The sequence below is a fragment of the Zonotrichia albicollis genome, chromosome 5, assembly GCF_047830755.1.
Source record: "Zonotrichia albicollis isolate bZonAlb1 chromosome 5, bZonAlb1.hap1, whole genome shotgun sequence".
Lineage (NCBI taxonomy): Eukaryota > Metazoa > Chordata > Aves > Passeriformes > Passerellidae > Zonotrichia > Zonotrichia albicollis.
Window position 1 is genome coordinate 20930040 of NC_133823.1, and position 20686 is coordinate 20950725.

The 20686-nt window shown below is 43.7% G+C and overlaps 1 protein-coding gene across 17 annotated transcripts in view; it reads right to left on the reverse strand.

The window, feature by feature from the left end:
• The window catches only part of EPHA5 (EPH receptor A5), a 195789-nt gene extending 175854 nt beyond the window's left edge, over positions 1 to 19935 (reverse strand). For 10 of the 17 annotated variants that reach the window (XM_005484643.4, XM_005484639.4, XM_005484642.4 and 7 more), the window contains exons 1-2: positions 19651 to 19935; positions 4248 to 4312 (exon numbers count right to left, since the gene is read on the reverse strand). In XM_005484643.4, the coding sequence (XP_005484700.2) occupies positions 4248 to 4312; positions 19651 to 19771 (186 nt within the window). In that variant the 5' untranslated portion in view covers positions 19772 to 19935. The remainder of the gene's footprint in view (positions 1 to 4247; positions 4313 to 19650) is intronic. The other 7 variants (XM_005484645.4, XM_074540973.1, XM_074540974.1 and 4 more) reach the window with 1 other exon arrangement.
• Between the last annotated feature and the right edge of the window lie 751 nt (positions 19936 to 20686).

The window sequence follows — 20686 nt, forward strand, 5'->3', positions numbered from 1 at the left end:
GTTTAGCACAGAGAAGCACAGACCCTTCAGTCAGAGCTCTCCAGGGTCACAGCCATGTGCAATGCACACACAAACCTCCATGTGCCCACTTTGGGCAATCCCAAGCACTGCCCCAGGAGTCGGTCCAGAGGGAAAAGACTTTGCAGACCTGCTGTACAAGCCTTTAATAGAAAACCTGACTGGTTTTGTTCATGTGCTTGGAGGGCTTCCTACTGCACAAGAGGGACCAGACTTTCCTGATATAGCCTCTGGTAATTACAATAACCACCTTCAAGTTCAAACAAACTTACAAGAGCTGCAGAAATAAATCAAAATTGTCCCTTTTGCATGTAATAAGAGGATCAATTCCTAACCTGAGCACAAAAAGGACAGCATTTTCCATGCTGACCATGCTGTTTTGTCAGGAAGAGAGTCCCTTTTCTGAGCTCCATGGCCATGAGGGCCTCACAGGAATCTGCTCATGCTTTTAACAGATAAAATGCAAGTTTAAGAGCTGACTGCACAACTGCTGCAAGCTGCTGGACCCACACAGGGCAGCCAGGATTCCAGACTATTGCAATTTACTTATCCTTCGGGGAAAAGCAGCAGAAATAAGGAAGCCCTTTCTCCTGCTCAGCAGCTGGTTCTTCACACCAGAAGGCACTGTTTCAAAGCCCAACTTGGCCATAGCACATTTCAGTCATCTCATTCCCATGCATCCCTCAGTACTCCAAGGAAGAGGGGGATTTTTCCTACCTTCTAAGTGCATGGGAAATATGAAGGCCAACCAGGCTGCAAGGATAATGGCCATCACCCAAATTAAAGTGGGTGGTGGCTTTAATTTGGGTGGTACCAAGTAAGTGCCTCATCAGACACAGAGCTTCAGAGGACAGCCTTGGCTGAAGTACTCATCTCCCTTTCCATACAACCTTCTCACAAGGTGAGCCAGCACACACTGCTCAGCAGTGCATCAAGGTCTGATTTTGTGGGGACTGCAGCTGCTACAGTGCTTCTTCATTTGAGATGAGAGCACAAAACAGGCCTACCTTTATTCCTGATTTGTTTCCAGGCTGGAGAGTCAGCCTCCTTCCCATACAATGCTGCTTTAATTTCCCACGTTAGATCACATTTTCCCGTTGTGTTCAGAAAAAAAAAGGTGAACAAGAGACTAAACAAGGGCAACTGGACCTTTCTGGAGCATGAAATGTTTTAAACATTCAATATACAAAATTACACAGCACACAGCTGTAATAGAAGTTTAGACTATGATAGCTACAAAGGATCTGCCAAAAGCAAGTTCATTTGGCTTGCCTGGACCTCTTATCCCAATTGTCTCAGTAGGGGCTTTTTGTGGGATTTTGTTTGTTTGTTTTACATGTGGAAATCTGTTTTCAAAACCTACCAGCTTGAGCCTTTGTGGTACAAAGATAATTTCTCGCAAGCACTCCCATACAATGCCAAAGACTAAACACTTGTTTTCTTTAACAGCAACTGTGCCCCGCTACAGTCTCCTACTTCTAGCACTTATAGTTCTAAGAAAAGTATTTATGTTCTGTTAAGATTATAATAAAAATCAAGTGGAGAAGTGGCAACACTGGAAGAGAACCAATGTATCTTCAGCTGGAACTGCACCACTGTTGAATAGTGACTGCACTCCACAGGATATTGTTCACAGCAACAGCGAAACACCATGCCTCAAAAAGCTTACTTCAGAACGTGGTTGTATCTACACACTCTGGCACAGCAAAGTGTGACACATCCTGACATTCTTGCTCCTTTTCTTCAGGGGGGACTGTGCAGACAGATACAGGGACCTTGAAAATTTGCCCTAGGAGAACATCCTGAGGTAACAAATTTGTATGAGAATGCCCCAAAACACACAAGAATGCCCATATCGGATGACAGTTAAAACTCCCTCCTTTTCCAAATTCAAATCCTGAATTAAGAGTGACTTGAAATACTAATATTTGGTAGATACTGTAAAAAAAAAATTAAGCAAAGAGTGTGTAACTGCAGTGGCTGACTGCAGAGCAGAAATAGCAATTAGAGAAGTAACTCTGGAAAGACCTTTTTCAGTGCTCATAAAATACTGCAAATATATTAGACAAAAAAATAAAGACAGTTGGACTAACCTCCTGGATTTTTATAATGTCCCATGAAAACAAAGAAGATTAAGATAAGATTTCTGGAAATTTGAAAACCAATTGCCTAATTCACTTTTAAACACAAAGCAGAAGTTAATTAAGGTAAAAAAAAAAATCTCCCTATTGAGTCAGTAACCTTTAATTTGGCATTCCTGAGTGTACTTTGATGTGCTCTTTGGAAACTGAGCTTGTAAATATAGAAAGGTTTCCCTAAATAATGAAAAGATACAGTTGTGGCTTATGTATAGGATAGTTAGCTTTTGATTTATTCATCTACACATACAGACTCAGAAGTATTCTGAACTTCTCAGCCCTGTTTTCCTACGGATATTCTTTTAGGGGCATTGGGATACACCAGAACTGGGCTTTATACCACAGGAAAAATACCAGAAGATGTTAAAAAAGTTTAAAAACAAATAAAACCATCCCTTAAGAATACTGGGTACTGGATATTGGGATTCTTATGGTGCACCATGGCACCAAAATATTGCTCTGCCAGCATATCTGGCACCAGCCATTCTGATGGCCACACAAGCAAGTGGAGTAAGTTTTATTCTCAGCTTTAAATCAATAGATTAAAAGAAAAAAAAATGCTATAAACTAACCCTAACAAGATTAGATCTTGGAATGAATTGAAAATAAAATCAGATCCTTGTGTAGCTTTCACATTCCTGCTGTAACCAGTGCCTGTAAACATGCAGCTTGTCCAAGTGAGGCTGCCATTTCCACAACCTTTCATCCACACAGAATATATGGAAAGCCAGACTTTAATTTACTGTCTAATATATAATTTTTTTCCAAGGTTGGCTGAATTTTATACAAACACCATCTAAATAACAATCCAACTGGAATCCAAGACAATTATGCAGTCTGTTTCATCTGGTGACTAAAACTCTGGAATAACACATTCCTGAGACTTGCTCTGTTGGAGGGTTCAGTCATGCAGCATTTCCAACTTAGGATGCTTTCTACCCTCACACGGTGCTCATGGCTTTCAGGAACTGACAGGAATACCCAGCATGGTGCAGAAATCAACCATTGAAGACTGCACCAAATCTCTGTCACAGTACAGCATTGCAGATGCCCCAAACCAAAGACCGAAAGTCACAGCCAAGACTGCTCGTGTGATGCAGTCAGGTCAAGCAGATACACTGGAGGGTATTAATGCATTTAAACTCTACTATTTACTTCAAGTATAAAATTAGGCCAGGTTCTTTCAGCTACAGAATCACAAGAATGGGTAAGGTTGGAAAGGACCACAGTGGGTCATCTGGTCCCACCTCCCTACTCAAGCAGAGCCACCCCACAGCACATGGCACAGGTTTGTGTTTAGAGGTTCTTGAGTATCTTCAGTGAGGGAGATTCCACAACTTTTCTGGGCAACCTGTTACTCACACAATAACTCATGATCACCCACACAATAACCAGCTTGTTCCTCATATTCAGGTGAAGCTTCCTGTGCATCAGTTTCTGCCCTCTGCCTCTTGTTCTATCGCTTGGCAGCAGTGAGTGGAGCCTGGCTCCATCCTCTTGGCACCCTCCCTGCACTCACAGACGTTGTTTCAGTTGTCTCCTCTTGAGGCTGAACAGCTCTTAATATAGGAAATGGTAAGGGACAGAGGCTCTTCAAGGTGCTTAGAACTCGGCTCCTGTTCCAGTGTTATCAGGTCCCAGAACTTTACCATGAATCTGAGATGCATTTGTGAACAGCCTTGTTCATTTAAAGCTAACAATGATCTTCCATATCTTGCTCGTCAGAAGCTAACTTCCAAAAAATTGTTTTCCACATTTACCGCAAAGGCTCAAGAAAAAACCCAAGAATTTATAATTGAAGAGAAATTTAAATAACCTCATGGATTTTCTTGGCGAGGATGGAGGAGTGAGGAGGCTGACTCATGATTATTTTTTTAATACTTGTGGTTGGCTCTGCTGCATAAATAAATCAATTCCCTAGCCATACAGCTCCATTTCTTCAGTCACAGCTTGTTGTTTTATTTATTTTTTTCCCTCCATTGCCAGCAAATCACTCTAGAGAGTTTTAAAGTTTTTAAGTAGTCTATCTTTCCGAATGGAAACGATTAGTATAATCTCGGAGAGAGAAAGAAAACAACAGCAGAGACTTACCCCATTTTTTGGGTAGGCTATCCATCCTAGGTCCCCCATTACTGTACGTGAGTCCAGCAAATTCACTGAAAATAAAAGAAAAAAGCTGTTAAAGAACATGGAGTGATTACAAACTTCAGCAGATATTTCAAGGTATGGATGGCTCTGGTAAACAAATTGTTTATAATTAACCAAGGAAGTTGAATTTCTATAAAGCAAAATAACAGTGCAATAACTCCTCTAACAATGAGGTCATACAATGAAAACAATTCTCTCTATCCATTAGCTTATTCCTTTGAGATCTGCCACAGAAACCAAGTTACAAATGCACTGAACTTCTGCAAAATCCAGATCCTGCACATTCTTAGGACCTTGACCTGCCAGGGGAATAAGTACATCATGCACACTCTATGTTTACAAGTATATGTCAGACATACAGTATATAGGTAAAAATATACACTCACAAACATCTTTGCAAGTTTATACACACATTTCTTCTAAGGTGGCATGTATTTTTTGGCATAATCAGGCCCTTAGGACAAAAATGAAACAAGAATTTTTTAAGTATTAAATGTGTAAGTATTAATTTCATCAGCAATATATAATTTTCTTCCTCTTCCACATTTCCTCCAAATCTTTGACATCTTCATTATAAGCTATGCAAGGGATCTTTTGTCTTCTACACACAAAAACCAACAATTTACCTTAAAGAGCAAAAAAACCCTATTCCCAAGTTTGTAACATTTTTTTCCTGTCTTATTACCTGAAATATTGGTTAAAAAGTGAGAAGTGACTAAATCCACACAAACTTAATTCAGCTAAGAAAAACAGTGGCAGCTTCTGGTGCTGAGCTTTCACCTACTGCCCCCAGGGCTCTAAATCTCCTAGGCAGAAGATTGAATCATCAATTGTCATCCAAAATCTCAATTTCGGAGCAACTTCTGTCTACCTTAATAGCACACTTCATCAGATTACAACACTCACTTCTCTCAGTATAATTGTTTGCATAAGACCTCACTTTTTGTACTTATGTTCTTCCTGAAAAGGAAGGGACTTCCCTGGGTCTTCAATTCCTGACCTCCACCCTGTGTGCTCTTTAAAAATCTCACTAGAAGTTTTGGTAATTGGACTTTCAAGACCATCCAGCACGTGATTATCTGTCCGATTTTCGGCTGTTTGGATGGCCTGGAAAGGCCCGGGGTGGCCTTGGGCAGCCCACGTTTCAAAGGACAAGAAGAGGCTTCAGTTCTTTTCTCGGTCTCGGTGTTTATTAATTGTTTATCTAAAAGATTTTCTCTCAGCCCGACAGAGGTCTGCTCAGCAGCCAGCCATGAGCACACTCCTCTGCCCTCCGGGCGGTCACCTATCTTTATACCCAAAGTTACGTGTACAATATTTATCATTTTTCCCCAATACCTTTCACCCTTATTGCCCAGTGCACTTTTAGTAATGACCAATCCCAAAGTGCCACCATCACCACAGAAGATGGAGGAGAAGAAGAAGAAGGACAGGACACGCCCCAATTCCTCCATCTTACTTCTCTAAACCCCCCTGTACAGAAATCCTAAACCCTGTGTTTCACTCTCTAATTAACTTATCCCTTCACCATTCACTCCGGTGAAATCCTCCTATCCTCATACAAGTGTCGTCTCCTGTGTAGGATCAAAGTCCAGCCACCAGACACTTCTGGCAACATTCCAGGACTCCCGAGCCCCCCAAGGGTGGTCTCGGTGACTCGGCACCTCAGTCCTGAGGTGCTGAGATCCCACAATTATCTAGACCAAGAACAAGCTTGAAATGAGTGCTGAGGTTTTGTGCTCTTTTTTTTAGAATTGCAACGATGTAGGTACTTAAAGATTGCTACAGAGAAAAAACCAAACAGGTTGTAAGCACAAATCTGAAGAAGGCATGTATCATAACTAACCCTCAGGGTTACACCATTTATGGAGGCATAGTAAGAAAATCCAGAAGTACTATACTGCAAAGCTTGCTCCTCTAAAATATTAAGGAATATTTAAAAACAAAGGAAGGCTAAGCAACTGATTTCATTTGGAAAAAAAAAAAACAAAGTTCTCTAAACCAATTTGATCTTGATTATTGTACTGCACTGAAGGCTGACTGCTGTAGTCCCTTGTACACAAAATCAGGCCAAAACACAAAAAATAAAACAGTTCTCAGACTGGGCAAACACTTATCTTAAAAGTGATTTGCTTATCTAGGTATTTTCACAATATATGCAAGTATTAATGCAGGACACTTCCACAAGGCATAACATGTTCTGCCTGGTCAAGTATATTTTTGTGATGTTGAGCAAAGAACACATTTGGTGGCTCAGGGTTTTCATTTCTGGCTTGCTTTTTCCTGCCAAAAGCAGAAACAGTTGGAAGCTGTCAGTGCTACCAAACTACAGGACATGTGGTGGAAGCAATACTCAGAGACTACACTGGACTGTATGCACAGTAAGTAAACATACAATCAGGTGGCTTTCCACCCTAGAGTCCGTGCAAAATAAAGCTACTGCTATCACCTAGCACTAGATACGTCACCCAGTTATACCCCAGCCTTTCCCCTTATGAAGTCTCCATGTAAAATGGTCATTAATTTCTCCTGCTTCAGCTGAAGCCAAGCACTGCCATCCAAGTGCTTCTGAACTACACTGTATTTTCTTGGGATAAAAAGAATAACCTCAAAATTTTCTTCAAAATAAGACACACATAAACAACACGTCTCATATTATAACTGTATACTATTTTAAAAAGCAAGAGACAGCAGTGAAGTTGCTAAAATGGCAGGTTTGCTCAAATTCCTTCTATTACAATCACTGTAATTAAACTGTGCAGAACAGTATATTCCTGTCGTTAAGTTGCAATGGATGCAAAACAAGTATTGATCTACATTGTACAACTTAATTAAAAGTTGTCCTGGAGATGCTACTAATGAATGTAATTAGATGCTGTGTTTGATGTCACAAGCTTCTTCATGACACGCTAATTAAGGAAAAAGCAGAAAAAGTGCTTTATTCGAACATCAGATCATAAAAAGAACATGATACAACTAAATATTGTATTATCTATCAATGACAATTTTTAAATTGCTGTTATTAACTTCCAATTCAAAATAATTTTCTGCATATGAAAAGATAATACAGGCCATTCAACTCTAAGTCAAGTCAGTGGGAATTTTCTGACTAGTGAGTCAGCTAGCAGAGACGAATACCAAATCCCCAGCTAGAAAAGACTCAATTCCTCTTGTATCCTCTTGCATTCTGCATAAATAAATAGAATGGAATACACCTTTTGATGGGCACCATGCAGTAACTCAAAAATCATGTGCCAGGAAGGCAAAAGTGACAAGTGACTTGAAGCTGTCCCTGGCTCTGGGCTGCTGTGGAGAGCAGACGGGCTCCCAGCACAGCTCAGAAAGGCTCTGAGGGGCTGTAAGACACGGCAGGCACTGACTGCCCCATGAGCAGCTATCACCTACCCTGCTCAGAGCTGCTTCCACACTGCAGCATCTGAACCACGGCACTGCATCCATCTGCTCTGATGAATATATGTAGCCAGTAACGTAAACCACCTCCAAGGACAGAGATGTCTTGCTTTGAGAAGCCCCAAAATTCTAGTATATAAACACAAATTGTCACTTCCTCTGTTGAGATACAAGGTGTCTGCACCTTCCCCATCAGCAGCCTCCCAAAATGTCACTGGGAATTGTCTGTCCTTCACTTGCACCATTTGCAGGTCACTACCCCACCCCAATGCAGCCTCAAAACAGGGCCCCAGCATCCCCTACCCCAAGGGAGGGGTGTTTTCTCCAAGAGCCCAGGTGCAGGAGTTCCCCATGGCAGTGATGCTATGCACACTTTGGGGATGCTCTCTCAGGCACCCTTCCTGTCCTGCCCTGCCCAGAGGTCACTGGAACGCACACACTGGTCCCACTGCACGAGCCCAGACAGGCTCAGCACACCTCTCTTCCCACCACCTTCCAGCCTGGCAGGAACATGATTTTTGCTGAAATTGTTTTTATCAAAAAAAATGCTACTTGGCCAGGCTGGGGGAAAAAATCAGTGAGCAAGCAGCAGGTAAAATAGACACCTGGAAGAGAGGAAAACAGGAACAGAACCATTCCTCACTATTCAACCTGTGATGACTGTCAGCATGTATTTGGCTGTGGCTGTTTAATAACCAAGTAATCCAAACACTCCGGACACCAAAGGAGGTAATTCAGGAACACCATCAGCTATGTGTGCAAGGCTTGCACACTTCAAAAGGTCTAGGGCCAGCTCCTGTGTGAGTCCTGGACTTGCCCCAGCACTGCCTACTCCATGGGCATAACCCAGAGCTGTATCCAGGAGCACTTGGGATACTGCAGAGCTAACCATGCTCAAGAAAAAAAAATCTCTTCAGAAATTAGTAACAATTCTGATTGGCCCATAACCGTAAAAGGCTCCAAAATAACCAAAGTCCTTTATACCTACTTCCTTTCTATCAGCACCAGCTAGCTTTACCTCAACAAAAAAGCAAGAGACCTCAGACCCCATAAGCACACACTTAGCACCTGTATCTTTGCCAGCAAACTTGGAAGTTAATATATATTATTTTTTGCTCATCTCCACCATCAGTGCATCCATCCCACAAGCCCTAATTATTTCTAATGCTCAGTCAAGGGGAACACAAAACCACACAGATCTATATCATCATTAACTTCCATGCCTTCAGGGTAGGATAAATGATGATTAAGTCTAAAGTCATACCACAGCCCCCCTTTTTTTTTTTTTTTTTAATACAGAATAATAGCCTGGGGAGTTTGCATACACTCTTGTTCTCTGACAGGCTGGTTACTACAGGTGAGCAATCAAGTTAGAGTAAAAACAGACGTGATCTAAACCTTTGCCCTGAACTCTAGCTGGTGAATTAATAGTGGTTTTTCACTTGGGAATCTCTGTCAGGGAGCCTGGATATAGCTTTTTACTCAGATGTCCTTGTCATAGTCATACAACTGGCATTGAGCAGCTTAACCATGGCTACACAGGGACTGGGTCTGAGAGGAAGCACATGAAATTCAACACTGACCTAAACCAATTCTCCCCAGCACAGCAGAGCTCCCCAGTGGCACAGCCACCTAAAACATGTGGCAGCAGTAGCTTGCCCAGGAGAAAGCAGGACAGGCTTAAAATGATGGTACAATGCCTGAAGTAGGAGCCACCAATTCATGGACCACTGAAGTCACATGGCTCTTCTGGCTCTAGGCTGGAGCAGGATCATCTGGAGTGTTGGGGTTCTTTTTTCCTTCACTCCAATTTCAAGTGGGAAAAAAAACCCCAAGCTAAAAATCAAAAATGCCCCACCAACAGTCTAGAACATTGAGTATTTCTGATCCTACCAGCTACACATCCTCCTGCCATTTCAGTATCTAAAGATCTTCCAGGAAATCCTTCACTGCTCACCCTGGGGCAAAGTCTCTGTAGGCATACAAAAACTGAACTCTTCAGAGTTGCCATGGTCTTTGGGCTAATTTCCAATATATCATACACTAGAATAATCCTGCTCTTCAGTAGCACCATTTGCAAGCTAAAGTTTCCCACAAGGCATCCTCTACCAAAGTACACATTAAAATCTCTAGAATAGGCAAAATGGTCAGGATAGCAAAAGCTGATGGAATTTTTATCATGATAAAGCTGTATGTAAAGCCATAAGAATCTCTTTTTATTTTATCCCACTGAAATATACCTAAAACAGGAGGGAAATAAAATCCTCTTTGACCCTAAAACCACCTTCCATCACAAAACAAATAGGTGTAAAGAAACCTTCCTGAATGCCTGCATAGATATTTCAAGACATCACATGAGTTCTAAAGTAGCACATTTCTAAACAACTAACACTAACTAAACTGAAACAAAAGTTAACACTTAAATAAAAATGTTTTGTTTTTAACAACTGAAGGAAAATTCTTCTTTAATAAAATTGTTACAAATTGAACAGGAATGTGAATGTTATTTTCGGTAGCCTGAAGCTGAAGTCCGCTGCGAAAGAAGGCCATGCTCCTACAGGCTCACTCCTCCAGGCTCCTGGCCCCTTGGCACACACGCTGCAGGACACAATGTACCTCCAACCTTTCTGTGGGCAGTCAAGACAGCCCCAGCTCTGACCCAACGCTCACAGCTCGTGGGAACAACTGCATTTAAGGAAACCTCTCACAGGAACACTCACTGACAATTAAGCACGAGGTGAAACCTGCGGGATGGAGGTCAAGGTGCAGGACAAGATGTGACAGCAGCGCTTTGCACTCCATCAGAAGGTCTGAGAAGACCCCTTCTGAGGTCTTCATCTGACCTGAGACTTCATCTCAGGTCATCAGCAGAACAGCATCACAGACTTTCCACCAAGCTTCATGCCTTTACTCCCCTCCACCCAAAGGAGGGAGAACAGCTGCCAACATCATCATTAACAGGGCTTGTTTCCCCTTACAATGCATACACCCCCGTCCTTCCTCCAGTACTTCCAGGGCTCACAGCACTAGCAAGACTGAATTCAGAGACAGCAGAGGACTCTTCCATCATCATCATAATGGGTCAAAGTTTTCGTGCTTCATAAATCTTCACTTATTTTTTTGCAGTTCATTGCTGCAGTTGGTTCACTGTCCAGCAGTTTTCCCTGTTGTGCCAAGTGTTTCTCTAAAGTATTCGTCTAAAGTGTTTCTCTAAGTATATATCCAAGGTACTCCAAGAAGTGAAAGTCGAAAATAACCCATGAAAGCAAAAACAAATTAAAAAAATCTAACTCTTGAAAGAAATCAAGGTCATCAGGGAGTAGATGCCTTGAATTAATTAGCTACATTGAGTAGGGACAAAACACACAGAAGCAAGAGCCTCTGAAATATTTCCATCAGTGGAAACAGCTACATCAGAGTACAAGCTGTAGCAGAACCTATTATTTATAGCCCACTGGAGGAGGAAAGTATACACTACTTAATGAACTTGCAAACTAATATTAACTGCAGATTTATATTTTATTATGTTGGCTTCATTCTGATCCAAGTTATCATGATTCCCTTTTATAGCAAGAGCCAAAATGAATCTGCATCACAGATTCATAGATTTTTAAGGCCAGATGGACAATTGCAATCATAACACCAACTAGAGAATTAATCCAGTAATTTCTGCATTACATCTGTAATTTGCTTGAACACACTGTTTACAAGGAAATGATATTGCCCTTTGACAAAGTTCTTCAGGTTGGCTGCCTTTTTTCCCCATGTGCATAGAACCAGCTGTAGCACCAGGGAGGGAGACCCAAAGCTCACTTTAATAACCTGACCCACTAAAACAACCAGAAAATTGCAGAGTTTTTCCTTACAAAAATTTCCAGTCAAAACAAGAGGCAGTCATTTGTTCTTCCCACTATACATTACTTAATAGAAGAAAGTGGTTGGATTAGCCTGACACCAAAGTGCCTGGAAACTTAAAAACTTCAGGAATGTTTTGCTTTTCTTTAATGGTAAACACTCCTATTCCCACCAAAATCACCATTGAACTGAAAAGGGTTTATTCACTGTGAAGAAAGCCAGGAAAATGCTTCCATTCTCACTCATCAAATTCACTAGAAACAACACTGTACCAACACAAGAGCAGATTTCTGAGCTGGCTGCAGCACCACTTTTTTGGGTAACCATCTGGGCAAGTATCACTTTACCACGAAGAAAGAAAAAGAAGCTTCCACTGAAAGCAACATGCAACCAGCACCTGCAACCTGACAACCAGCCTGCATGGAGAAACAAAATACCAGCGCTGTCCTGCAGATCAGGGCCTCCAACCACTGTCAAAGCATCTGCAGCCATTGAAGGAGGCAATTTCTTCAAGACCCTGCTTAAAGCTAGCACCTCATCAAGCACACACAGAGTCAAGCTGAATGTTAGCACCCCAACACCTTCTCAGCGCAATCAAACACCTGCTAGCAGGGCTGAGATGGAATCTCACCTTCTTCCCTAAATTAACAACTAAAAGCCATACAGTCTCTGCGGTCTCTGTTCCTAAAAGGTGTACTAAAAGACATTGAGATCAATTCCTCTTATGCATATCTCTAAACAGAAGAAATTTGGCACAGGTACATCCAGGCCTGGCAAGGCTGTCAGCTTTCAGCACCAGTGGACTTGCAAGGCATCACTGTCCACCACCAATAAAGCCTTCCTGTTAAAAATAATGACTACTCTGCTGCCACTGAATTCATTCAAGTAGAAAATAAGAGGAACTGACATAATGCTTAGCAAGCATTTGGGAGGAAAAAAATGTTAAAATGATCTACTGGCTTTGCAGGGGGGTTGACAGCTTATCCCTTCTGTTTCTGTGGAGGGAAGAGGGTGGAGGTAGCTAGTGGGAACAGCACATTGTCAACACATTTTAGTAAGAATTTGCTTTTGAGTATTAGTAAAGCAAGGATAGATAAGCCAAAATGACTGGGTTATTTTTAGAAATTATCTTAAAAAAGCAGGTATGTAGATAATATCCCCAAGTAGTTCACTGTTTTGGGACAAACAGTTTAATAAGTGATACAAGTCCACTCAGAAGCATGAAGAAATGCTCATTACTGATGATGAATAATTGATTTTCTCTCAGGTGTTCCTCTATCCCCTCTGGGAATTACTAAGTTCAGACTGGTTGTTCTGATCCCTTTCTAACTTGAAGTGATCCAAGTTAGAGAACCCAGTAGTTAACACCTTGGCAAAACACTTCAATACTGCCCCCTGCACCAAAATGACATGAAAACCTGCAGGACCAGGGTTCTATCCCCTCTCCTACAGGTTCAATACCTGCTACACAGCCACCTACACCGAGGAGCTCTCAGCTTCTGAGGGTGCTGTTTGCTGTCCATGCACAGTTTGCTGAACAGATTCTCAGGAGCTTGCCAGCAAGAAGACAAGGAGTAGGGATCCCCTTCCTCCTCAGGGATGCCAGATCAGCTCACAGGGGAATTCCCAGATCTGTTGTCATAGCATCACCTTCTCCAGGAGGCATCACTCATCCTTCCAGCCAGTGGTCACCTGAGCACCCCTACCTGGTCAGAGTGCTCCTAACACACCTGCTGCACAACTCAAATGCCAGGCAAGAGGGAGAGAAAAGGAGCGTGTTTTCGTACCAACACCACTCCCAGTGAAACAACACCCACAGAAATGTTCCCATGGCAATTATTCTGGCCCAAAGCATCTTCAGCCCTCTCTGCAAGGAAGAAGCAGCATCCTTGTCCACAGCAGGCAATATGCTCAGCATCTCTGCAAACAGCCACTCACCCATCACCTACTACACCCAGCAGCAGCCAGGTGCCATGGATCACAGTGCTTGCATCTCCTCCTCCTGACTGCCTGCTCTGGAGCAGCTTCCTTGCAGGAGACAGGGATAATTGCTTTCCACCTCCAAGAGGATATGTGCATTAAACCTTCGGAGAGGTTCAGATAATGCACTGACCAAAGAGATAGCAAATACCAAAACTGAGACTGTGAGAGATATAATAGGTCAAAGAGACAACTCAAAGGGTAACAAATCCCTGGAGAGAGCTTAAGCTACTGAAGGCCAGTGCTCAGGTTTGCCAATACAGCTGGCTGTGAAAGCAGCTAGGGCAGGAAATGCTTTCACCTATCACCTCAATGTCCAGCTAGTCACAGAGCCGAGTGAGGGACAGGCACAACAAAGGACAATCCAGCTCTCCATTCTGCCTGTGCCAAAAAACAGGCACATCTTAAAAATAAAATATATTTTCAGAGGAAAGAGAATTCTCTACAAGCTTTTTAAATACACATCAGTTTTTCTAGTAGAGATCAAAGAAAACCAATTTAGTGAAGAGAAAGTTGAAAAAAATTTTTTTTTGTTCCAATGCAATAATTAACACAGTATTTCTGCACCATTCTCTGAGTAAAGAAAAATACCCAGCTCAAGTCCATTGGGCTGAAATGAGGCCTCATCTCTCAGCAGCACTTCTGGTTACTCAGAAAGCTGCATTTGTGACAGATTTCAATTCTGCGTTTACATGTTTTAATAGAAGAACAACATTCTTTTTTAAACCTTTTTAATGGACAGTAATAGGCTGAGTACCTACTGAAGAGCTGAGTGAGTACTTTTTCCTCCATAAAAGCAAGCACTTAACTAAGAAATTCAGTGCTTCTACAAAGTGACCAATCTGTGTGTGTTTGGAGTTTCTCTCATTTCACCCTTATTCCATATACAGACTTCAATTTATTCCTGAAGAGGAAGTGAGAATATTTTTTTAAATTGCAAAAAGAGCTTGTTTTCTTCTTATTTTGGGGCAGGGCCTAATTTCCCTGACATCCCTGAGCAATGCTTAAAGCTCATCTCCACCTCAGTACATGCACACTCACACTTACAGGAAGGGACCTCTAGAAATGCAGCTCCAAGTCAGAAAGACTAGGGGATCTAACAGACCCGTGTCTGCTCGAGACCCTAAAGCCAACAGGGTCCAACACCATCACTGAGATGAGCTAATTCAGCTGGACTTTCCCAGGTCAAGGGCTCTGAGCTTGCTCAGCACATGCTGGACACCAGGATTCATGCAGAAGCAGCATGGAAATCCTTTGAACAATAAAGAATAAAACCAGCAAGAACACAGCGCAGGGCACCACGTCAAAACCTGTCCCACCTTTTCAACTTCTGCCAGATTTTATGAAATCCTGCTCTTACCTCACCACCTGTGCGTCCCTCAAGCCTGCTGCAAAAAGCTTTGTAATTTTTAGCGTAAAAAATAAACATTTCACCATGGACAAGATTTTGTTTTCTTATTTAGCAGAAAAAGAGCAGCAGACATGGAACCGGACTGTATACTGGAGCTAAAAAGTGAGGCAATGGTGGGAGAGTTAACAGTGGAGGGGGAAGAATCTGTCACACAAGCCAAATAAATTCCCTTCCTTCCATGGAATTAACCCCTCTGCATATTGATGTTCAAATAGCTGCTTTATACATCAAATTATAGTATCAAAATTTACTACATTATAAGCAGTCAGCTACTGTTTGAGACAGTTGACTGTTTTCTACTATTTATCACAATTTTAAAGATGAGCTTTGAAAGGAAGCAGGCACTATCTTGGAGTCAATCTTTGCCATTGTTTATTTCTATTTTTAAAACATGTCATTAGGCAGCAATGCTTTTAGTCATATACTTAAAAGTGCTGAGTTTCAAATGTTGTTTTACTGTCAAAAGGATAGTAGTTCCATTTTAAAGCCACGACTGAGTCATTCTAAACCCCTTGAAAAGCCATAAATCACACATCAGACAGATCCCAAAAAGACCATTAGACATGAGCTGTCCTTCCTCATACCAGTAATTCCACTGCAGTAAATTTAAAAGTTAATGGGACTACTCCAGTGAGTAAAATAAACACATGGCACTGAGGCTATGCTCTGCTCTCACAGCAAGCACACAGGGAACCATTGCAATACACCAAATACAGAGCTGATAACTCCTTACAGCCTCCTTAAGGCACTGTGAGCACACTGAAATGTGTCCACACCTACCTGCTCTGCATGCACAAGGCAAATGCATGCCAGCAGCACTCAACACCTACAGAATGACACAAAATCCTATAGTTGTGTGAATGCACGACATACTAAGCCAAGCAGTACAACCTAATAAGCAGAATGTTCTCATAATGTGTATTTTTATCTGAAGCATTAGACTAATTTATATACATTGATATGAAAATTAAGACTATTTTCCCACCTGCTTTTACTACACCAAAAAAAAACCTCCTGAAAAAGACTTAATTCACTAATTAAAGATAAATATTGTGATGTTATAGCTAAATATGCATTTATCTGTGTGCTATGAGACAGAAATTATATACCACTATGAGACAACACATACACACACAAATCAACACACTGAGAACAGGTAGGCTCATTTCAGGCTCTGGCACGAATAATTTGCAAATTACAACCTTCCTTTATTTTTGCCAGCACCAGACCCACCCCTTTAATTGTACTAATTTATTCATTCATTCAAATAACAAATGATACATTGAGATAAAGCGAGCTTCAAAAAGCCCTGAAACAATTAAGAGGGAAAGGAGCAAAGCAGGAGTTCATAAAAAATAATAATATCCTTCTAGTCTTAAAACAAACACAACACACTCCAAAGATCCATTTTGCCTTTCTCACCTCTGTCTATTTAAGTCAATGTTATTCTTGCAAACTGCATTTCTTTTGATTTGCTTAACAGTACACTTCATTGTTAAGCACTGCCTCATCAGCACTTCTGCTGAAAAGCCCAAAAATGAAATATACTTTGTATTTAATTACAATTATGCAAATATCTTGTGGAATTACTTTGTTACAAGCAATCAGATATAACACACTCCATTATTTTAATAATTTGCGCACATGACACTTTTTAAGGTCATCTAAGTGACGACCAAATGTGATCTGCAAACCTCTTCAAATCCATGGGGGATGTGTAACAAATCATATAGTTTAGGGTGAAAGGGGGGAGTCTTCAACCAAATCAGTCATTCATTGTGTTTCACATAAATAATTTATACAAGCCACTTCCCAAACCCTAGTACTTACAACAGAAAGATTTAAAACACATGCATTTTTAAACCAAAGGCAGTGCAGGAAGCCCAGTGGCATATTGCAGGGCTGCCCCTCAGACCCTGTGGTCATAGGGAGTGCATTTTACAGCAATCATGCACTTCTGGAATACCAGCACTTCACAAAATTGCACTATGCTTTCAGGGCACTCTTTGGAATATTTTCATCAGGACTAATTTCTGAATTTTAAACATTACTCAAAGCAAGTATCTGGTTTTAACAATGAGCTCTGCTAAAGAGTTAAAAATAATGGCTAAACAACACTTGAAAATGCATGAAATGGTATTGAGCCTTCTTCTTTCACTACATGTTTTGCTTTTAACATATAAACTGAGGAAAGGTGATTAAAATAAAAATCTGTTTTATTTTGCTATTACAGGAAAGGCTGGAGAAAAATGAATTCATTTTTCCCAATTATATCCTTCAATCCATTTTTGGATATATCTATGAAAGTGACTAGATTTGTGATAGAGGTTGGGCACTCACTACTTCTCCATAAAAATGGCAGGAGCTTCTGAAACTCATGGGAAAAGCTACTTCCATGATAAGGAACTAAACCAATGAATTTACTTTTTTCCCCCCTCTGAATCATAACTTAGATTTTTTAAAGCATTTTCCCCTAACTTCCCTCCACTAGAGGGTAAAATAAAGCATCACATACTGTGAATTGTTAACTGCATGTATTTTATTCCACAAAGTCATTGTGACTTACAGACAGATTTAGAGAAACAAAAACACAAGGCAGGGGTAAAGAAAGAAATTATCCTGATAATTTGTCATCATCTATGCAACTACTGATGTGTTCCATGCCTACACAGCACAGGTTATTGGCTAGCTGTTTACCCACGCTGAGTAGGATGAGTGATAATAAATCAAAAATAAACATAGAAAATCCAATACCACCAACTTTTGAAAACATTTTTCACTGGTCTAAGATGGCTACCTCCATCTCAGCAAAGGTAAAGTTCTGAGCCAGCCGAAGGGAGAAGCTCTCCCATCAGAGCCCAGAAGCAGCCAAGTCCAAACCCAAACTGGGGACAAGAGTCAGCTCGCACAGGAGGGCTTCCCTGCCCGAGGCTGCTCATGCCCTGGGCTCCAGGCACTGCAGGCAGTATGGAATGGCAGGGCGAGCCATTCCCAGGCACCGAGCTGCTCCCTGGCAATTGGCACAGGAGGCTCGCTGCGAGAGGCACTTGTCAAATAACGCTTGTTTACAAATAAATCTCCTCGCAGCGAAGGACAGCGCTCCCTGAAAAAAAGTTCAGGTCCACAGCCAGACCCCTCCTAGCAGCAGCTTTTTAGCTTTGCATTTACTGAGGAGGTGGAAATTAGAGAGCAGCAGTGAGAAAAGTAGCAGCAGAGACACCGTGAAGCAAGCGCTCACGCTGCTCGTCATTACCGTAATATTCCCTCGCAACCTCCCTGTAAAGATGCCACTAAAGCCATTTGCAGGGAGCTTCATTAATCCTTTGCAGTAGTTTCCTATCGGGTAAAAGTCCTATTCTGCAGCTGCCTGTTCACGCAGAGGCACCTCTGTGCTCGGCAAATGGTCCCGTTGACTCAGTCAGTAATATCCAGCTTTTCCGAGAGCTGGCAGGGATGCCTGAGAGGGGCTCGGAGCATCTGTTGGTCTCTCAGCACGGTATCATGGCAGACGGGCTCACACAGGACAGCATGCTTCCTAAAACGAAGGTGAGGAACAGGGAAAGCCCCTCTCAATGAGCCACGCCATCTCAGCAGCATTGCTCCCATGGGTGAAATCATCTGAAATTGCATGGGGGCAGAAGGATTGGGCCCACTGTTATCTAACCAAGGCAAAGCCAAACCAATTCAATCATCTCCCAAACCAATGCACTTCCTGAACATTAGATATCTTTGTACACAGAGGAACAGCATCTTCCCCTTCCTCTGCACTTTTTTTGTTTTTTTTTAAGAAAACTGCAATTCACATTATTCTCGCTCTCGAAAATAAATTACAGCTAGCTGGTTACCTCAGGCCACATCTTTGAAATTCTGGTACGGTTTTCCTTTACAAACCCCTGCATACCTCCTCCTCCTTCTAAAGGAGTTTCACAAATAATTACGGTGCATCACGACGCCAGCCTGCTTCGAGCCGCTGGCATCCCCTGCAGATGCTGAACTTCTCCACCCATTGCTTTCACATTACAGCCTGCCCGCGGATCCAAAAATATAAGAAAGCCCCAAGCAGTGTCCACACCACGCACGGAGAAAAAAATTCCAGTCAATTTCAAAGACTGGAAGCATCCTGCTAGACAAGAAGCCCGGACGCGTTTTTGGCCATTGGCCTCACAGAGATCAAAGGCATAAAAAAATCCGTCCCCAGCGGCCGCGCTCCGCTGCGGGTTACACACCGCCACCGCCGCGGCTTCATCTCCTTTTTATACGTGTGTTTTAAGCCACGAAGTAAGCGCACTGCGGCCAGCGCTCGCAGGGCTCCGCACCGGGAGCCTCCCCTGCCCCGTGCGAACTCCCCGGTGCCAGCCCCGGCTCCGATGCACCTGTGCGACTCCCGGGGCACACGGCGAGCCGGCACCGCCGTGCGCACCGCCCGCACACATCCATCCCCGCAGAGGGCAACACCCGCTGCCGTGCCAGGCATCTGTGCACACCCACCCGTGCCAGCCTGCCCGCCGGGAGCCCCCTGCCCCACCGGCATCCCCGCCGCGGCACCCGCCTCCCAGGGGCACAGCCCATCTCCACTTCCCCCAGAATGTCCCAGAATTGAATCCGCCGAGTCCGAAGCCGCGCACGGCCGGGCGGCCGCCCTCCCGGGTGGGCGCTGCCCCGACGGCCTGGCCGCCCGTGTCCGCTCACCCTCGCTGCCGGGGCTGGCCCGCAGGCTCCGGAGCGCGGCGCACAGCAGCAGCAGCGGCAGGAGGCACGTCCGAGCGGGAGCCGGCGCCCCGGCGCGGCCGGCCCAGCCCCGCGGCCCCATCCCGCCGCCGCTCAGCGCATGGGGCGGCGGCTCCCCCAGCGCTGCCCGCTCGGGCCGGCTCCGGACGGGACGGGACGGGGCGGGCTGGCAGCGCGATGCACTCGCTCCCTCCGCTCCCGTCCAGCCGCCGCCGCGACTGGGGAGGCAGGGGGCGGGGATGGGGAGGTGGCCCCGCGCCGCCGCGGAGACGCCCCCGACGGGGCGGACCCGCCGCCGCTGCCGCCGCCGTGTGCGGGGGACGGCGCCCCCCGAGCCTCCGGAGCCGGGGAGCAGCGGGGACCGCCCCGCCGGTGTCCGCTCTGGCAGCCCGCGGTGCCCGTGCGAGGCAGCGGCGGCAGCGCTGTCCCTGCCCGGCGCCCCTGGAGCCCGCTCGGGGGACGGGGAACACCAGAGCTCCCCGCAGCAGCCACGGGTTACGGTGCCAAAACTACACACCCAGCCCAGCACACCACAGCCCAGAGCCGGGAAAGCCGCGATCTCGCAAGGGTGGCGAGCCCGAGAGGAGGGCTAACCCCTGGCCAGGTAAGCAAAAATGCCACAAACTCCGTAATGGAGCCGACAGAAAGATGAGTTTCAGGTGTATTTTACCCCAAGCCACCACCAGAGCACAGCTCTGAATCCAGCACAGCTAGTTTTAGAGAATCACAGAATGTGCTGAATTGGAAGAGATCCGCAAGGATAATCAAATCCAACTCCTAGCCCTGCTCAGGACCATTCCCAAGAATTACACTATGTGCCCATAAGTATTGTTCAAACACTTCTACACTGACATGTTTTTTACCTTTCAGAACCCTAGTTGTCAGCCAGGCCATCTCTCTAAAAAAAAAAAAAATCCTCCAAAGAAATTAATTCTGGGAGGTTTATTCACTCATACTGGTTCCTTGCTTGAGGAAACTTTTTCCAGATGAGCCAATA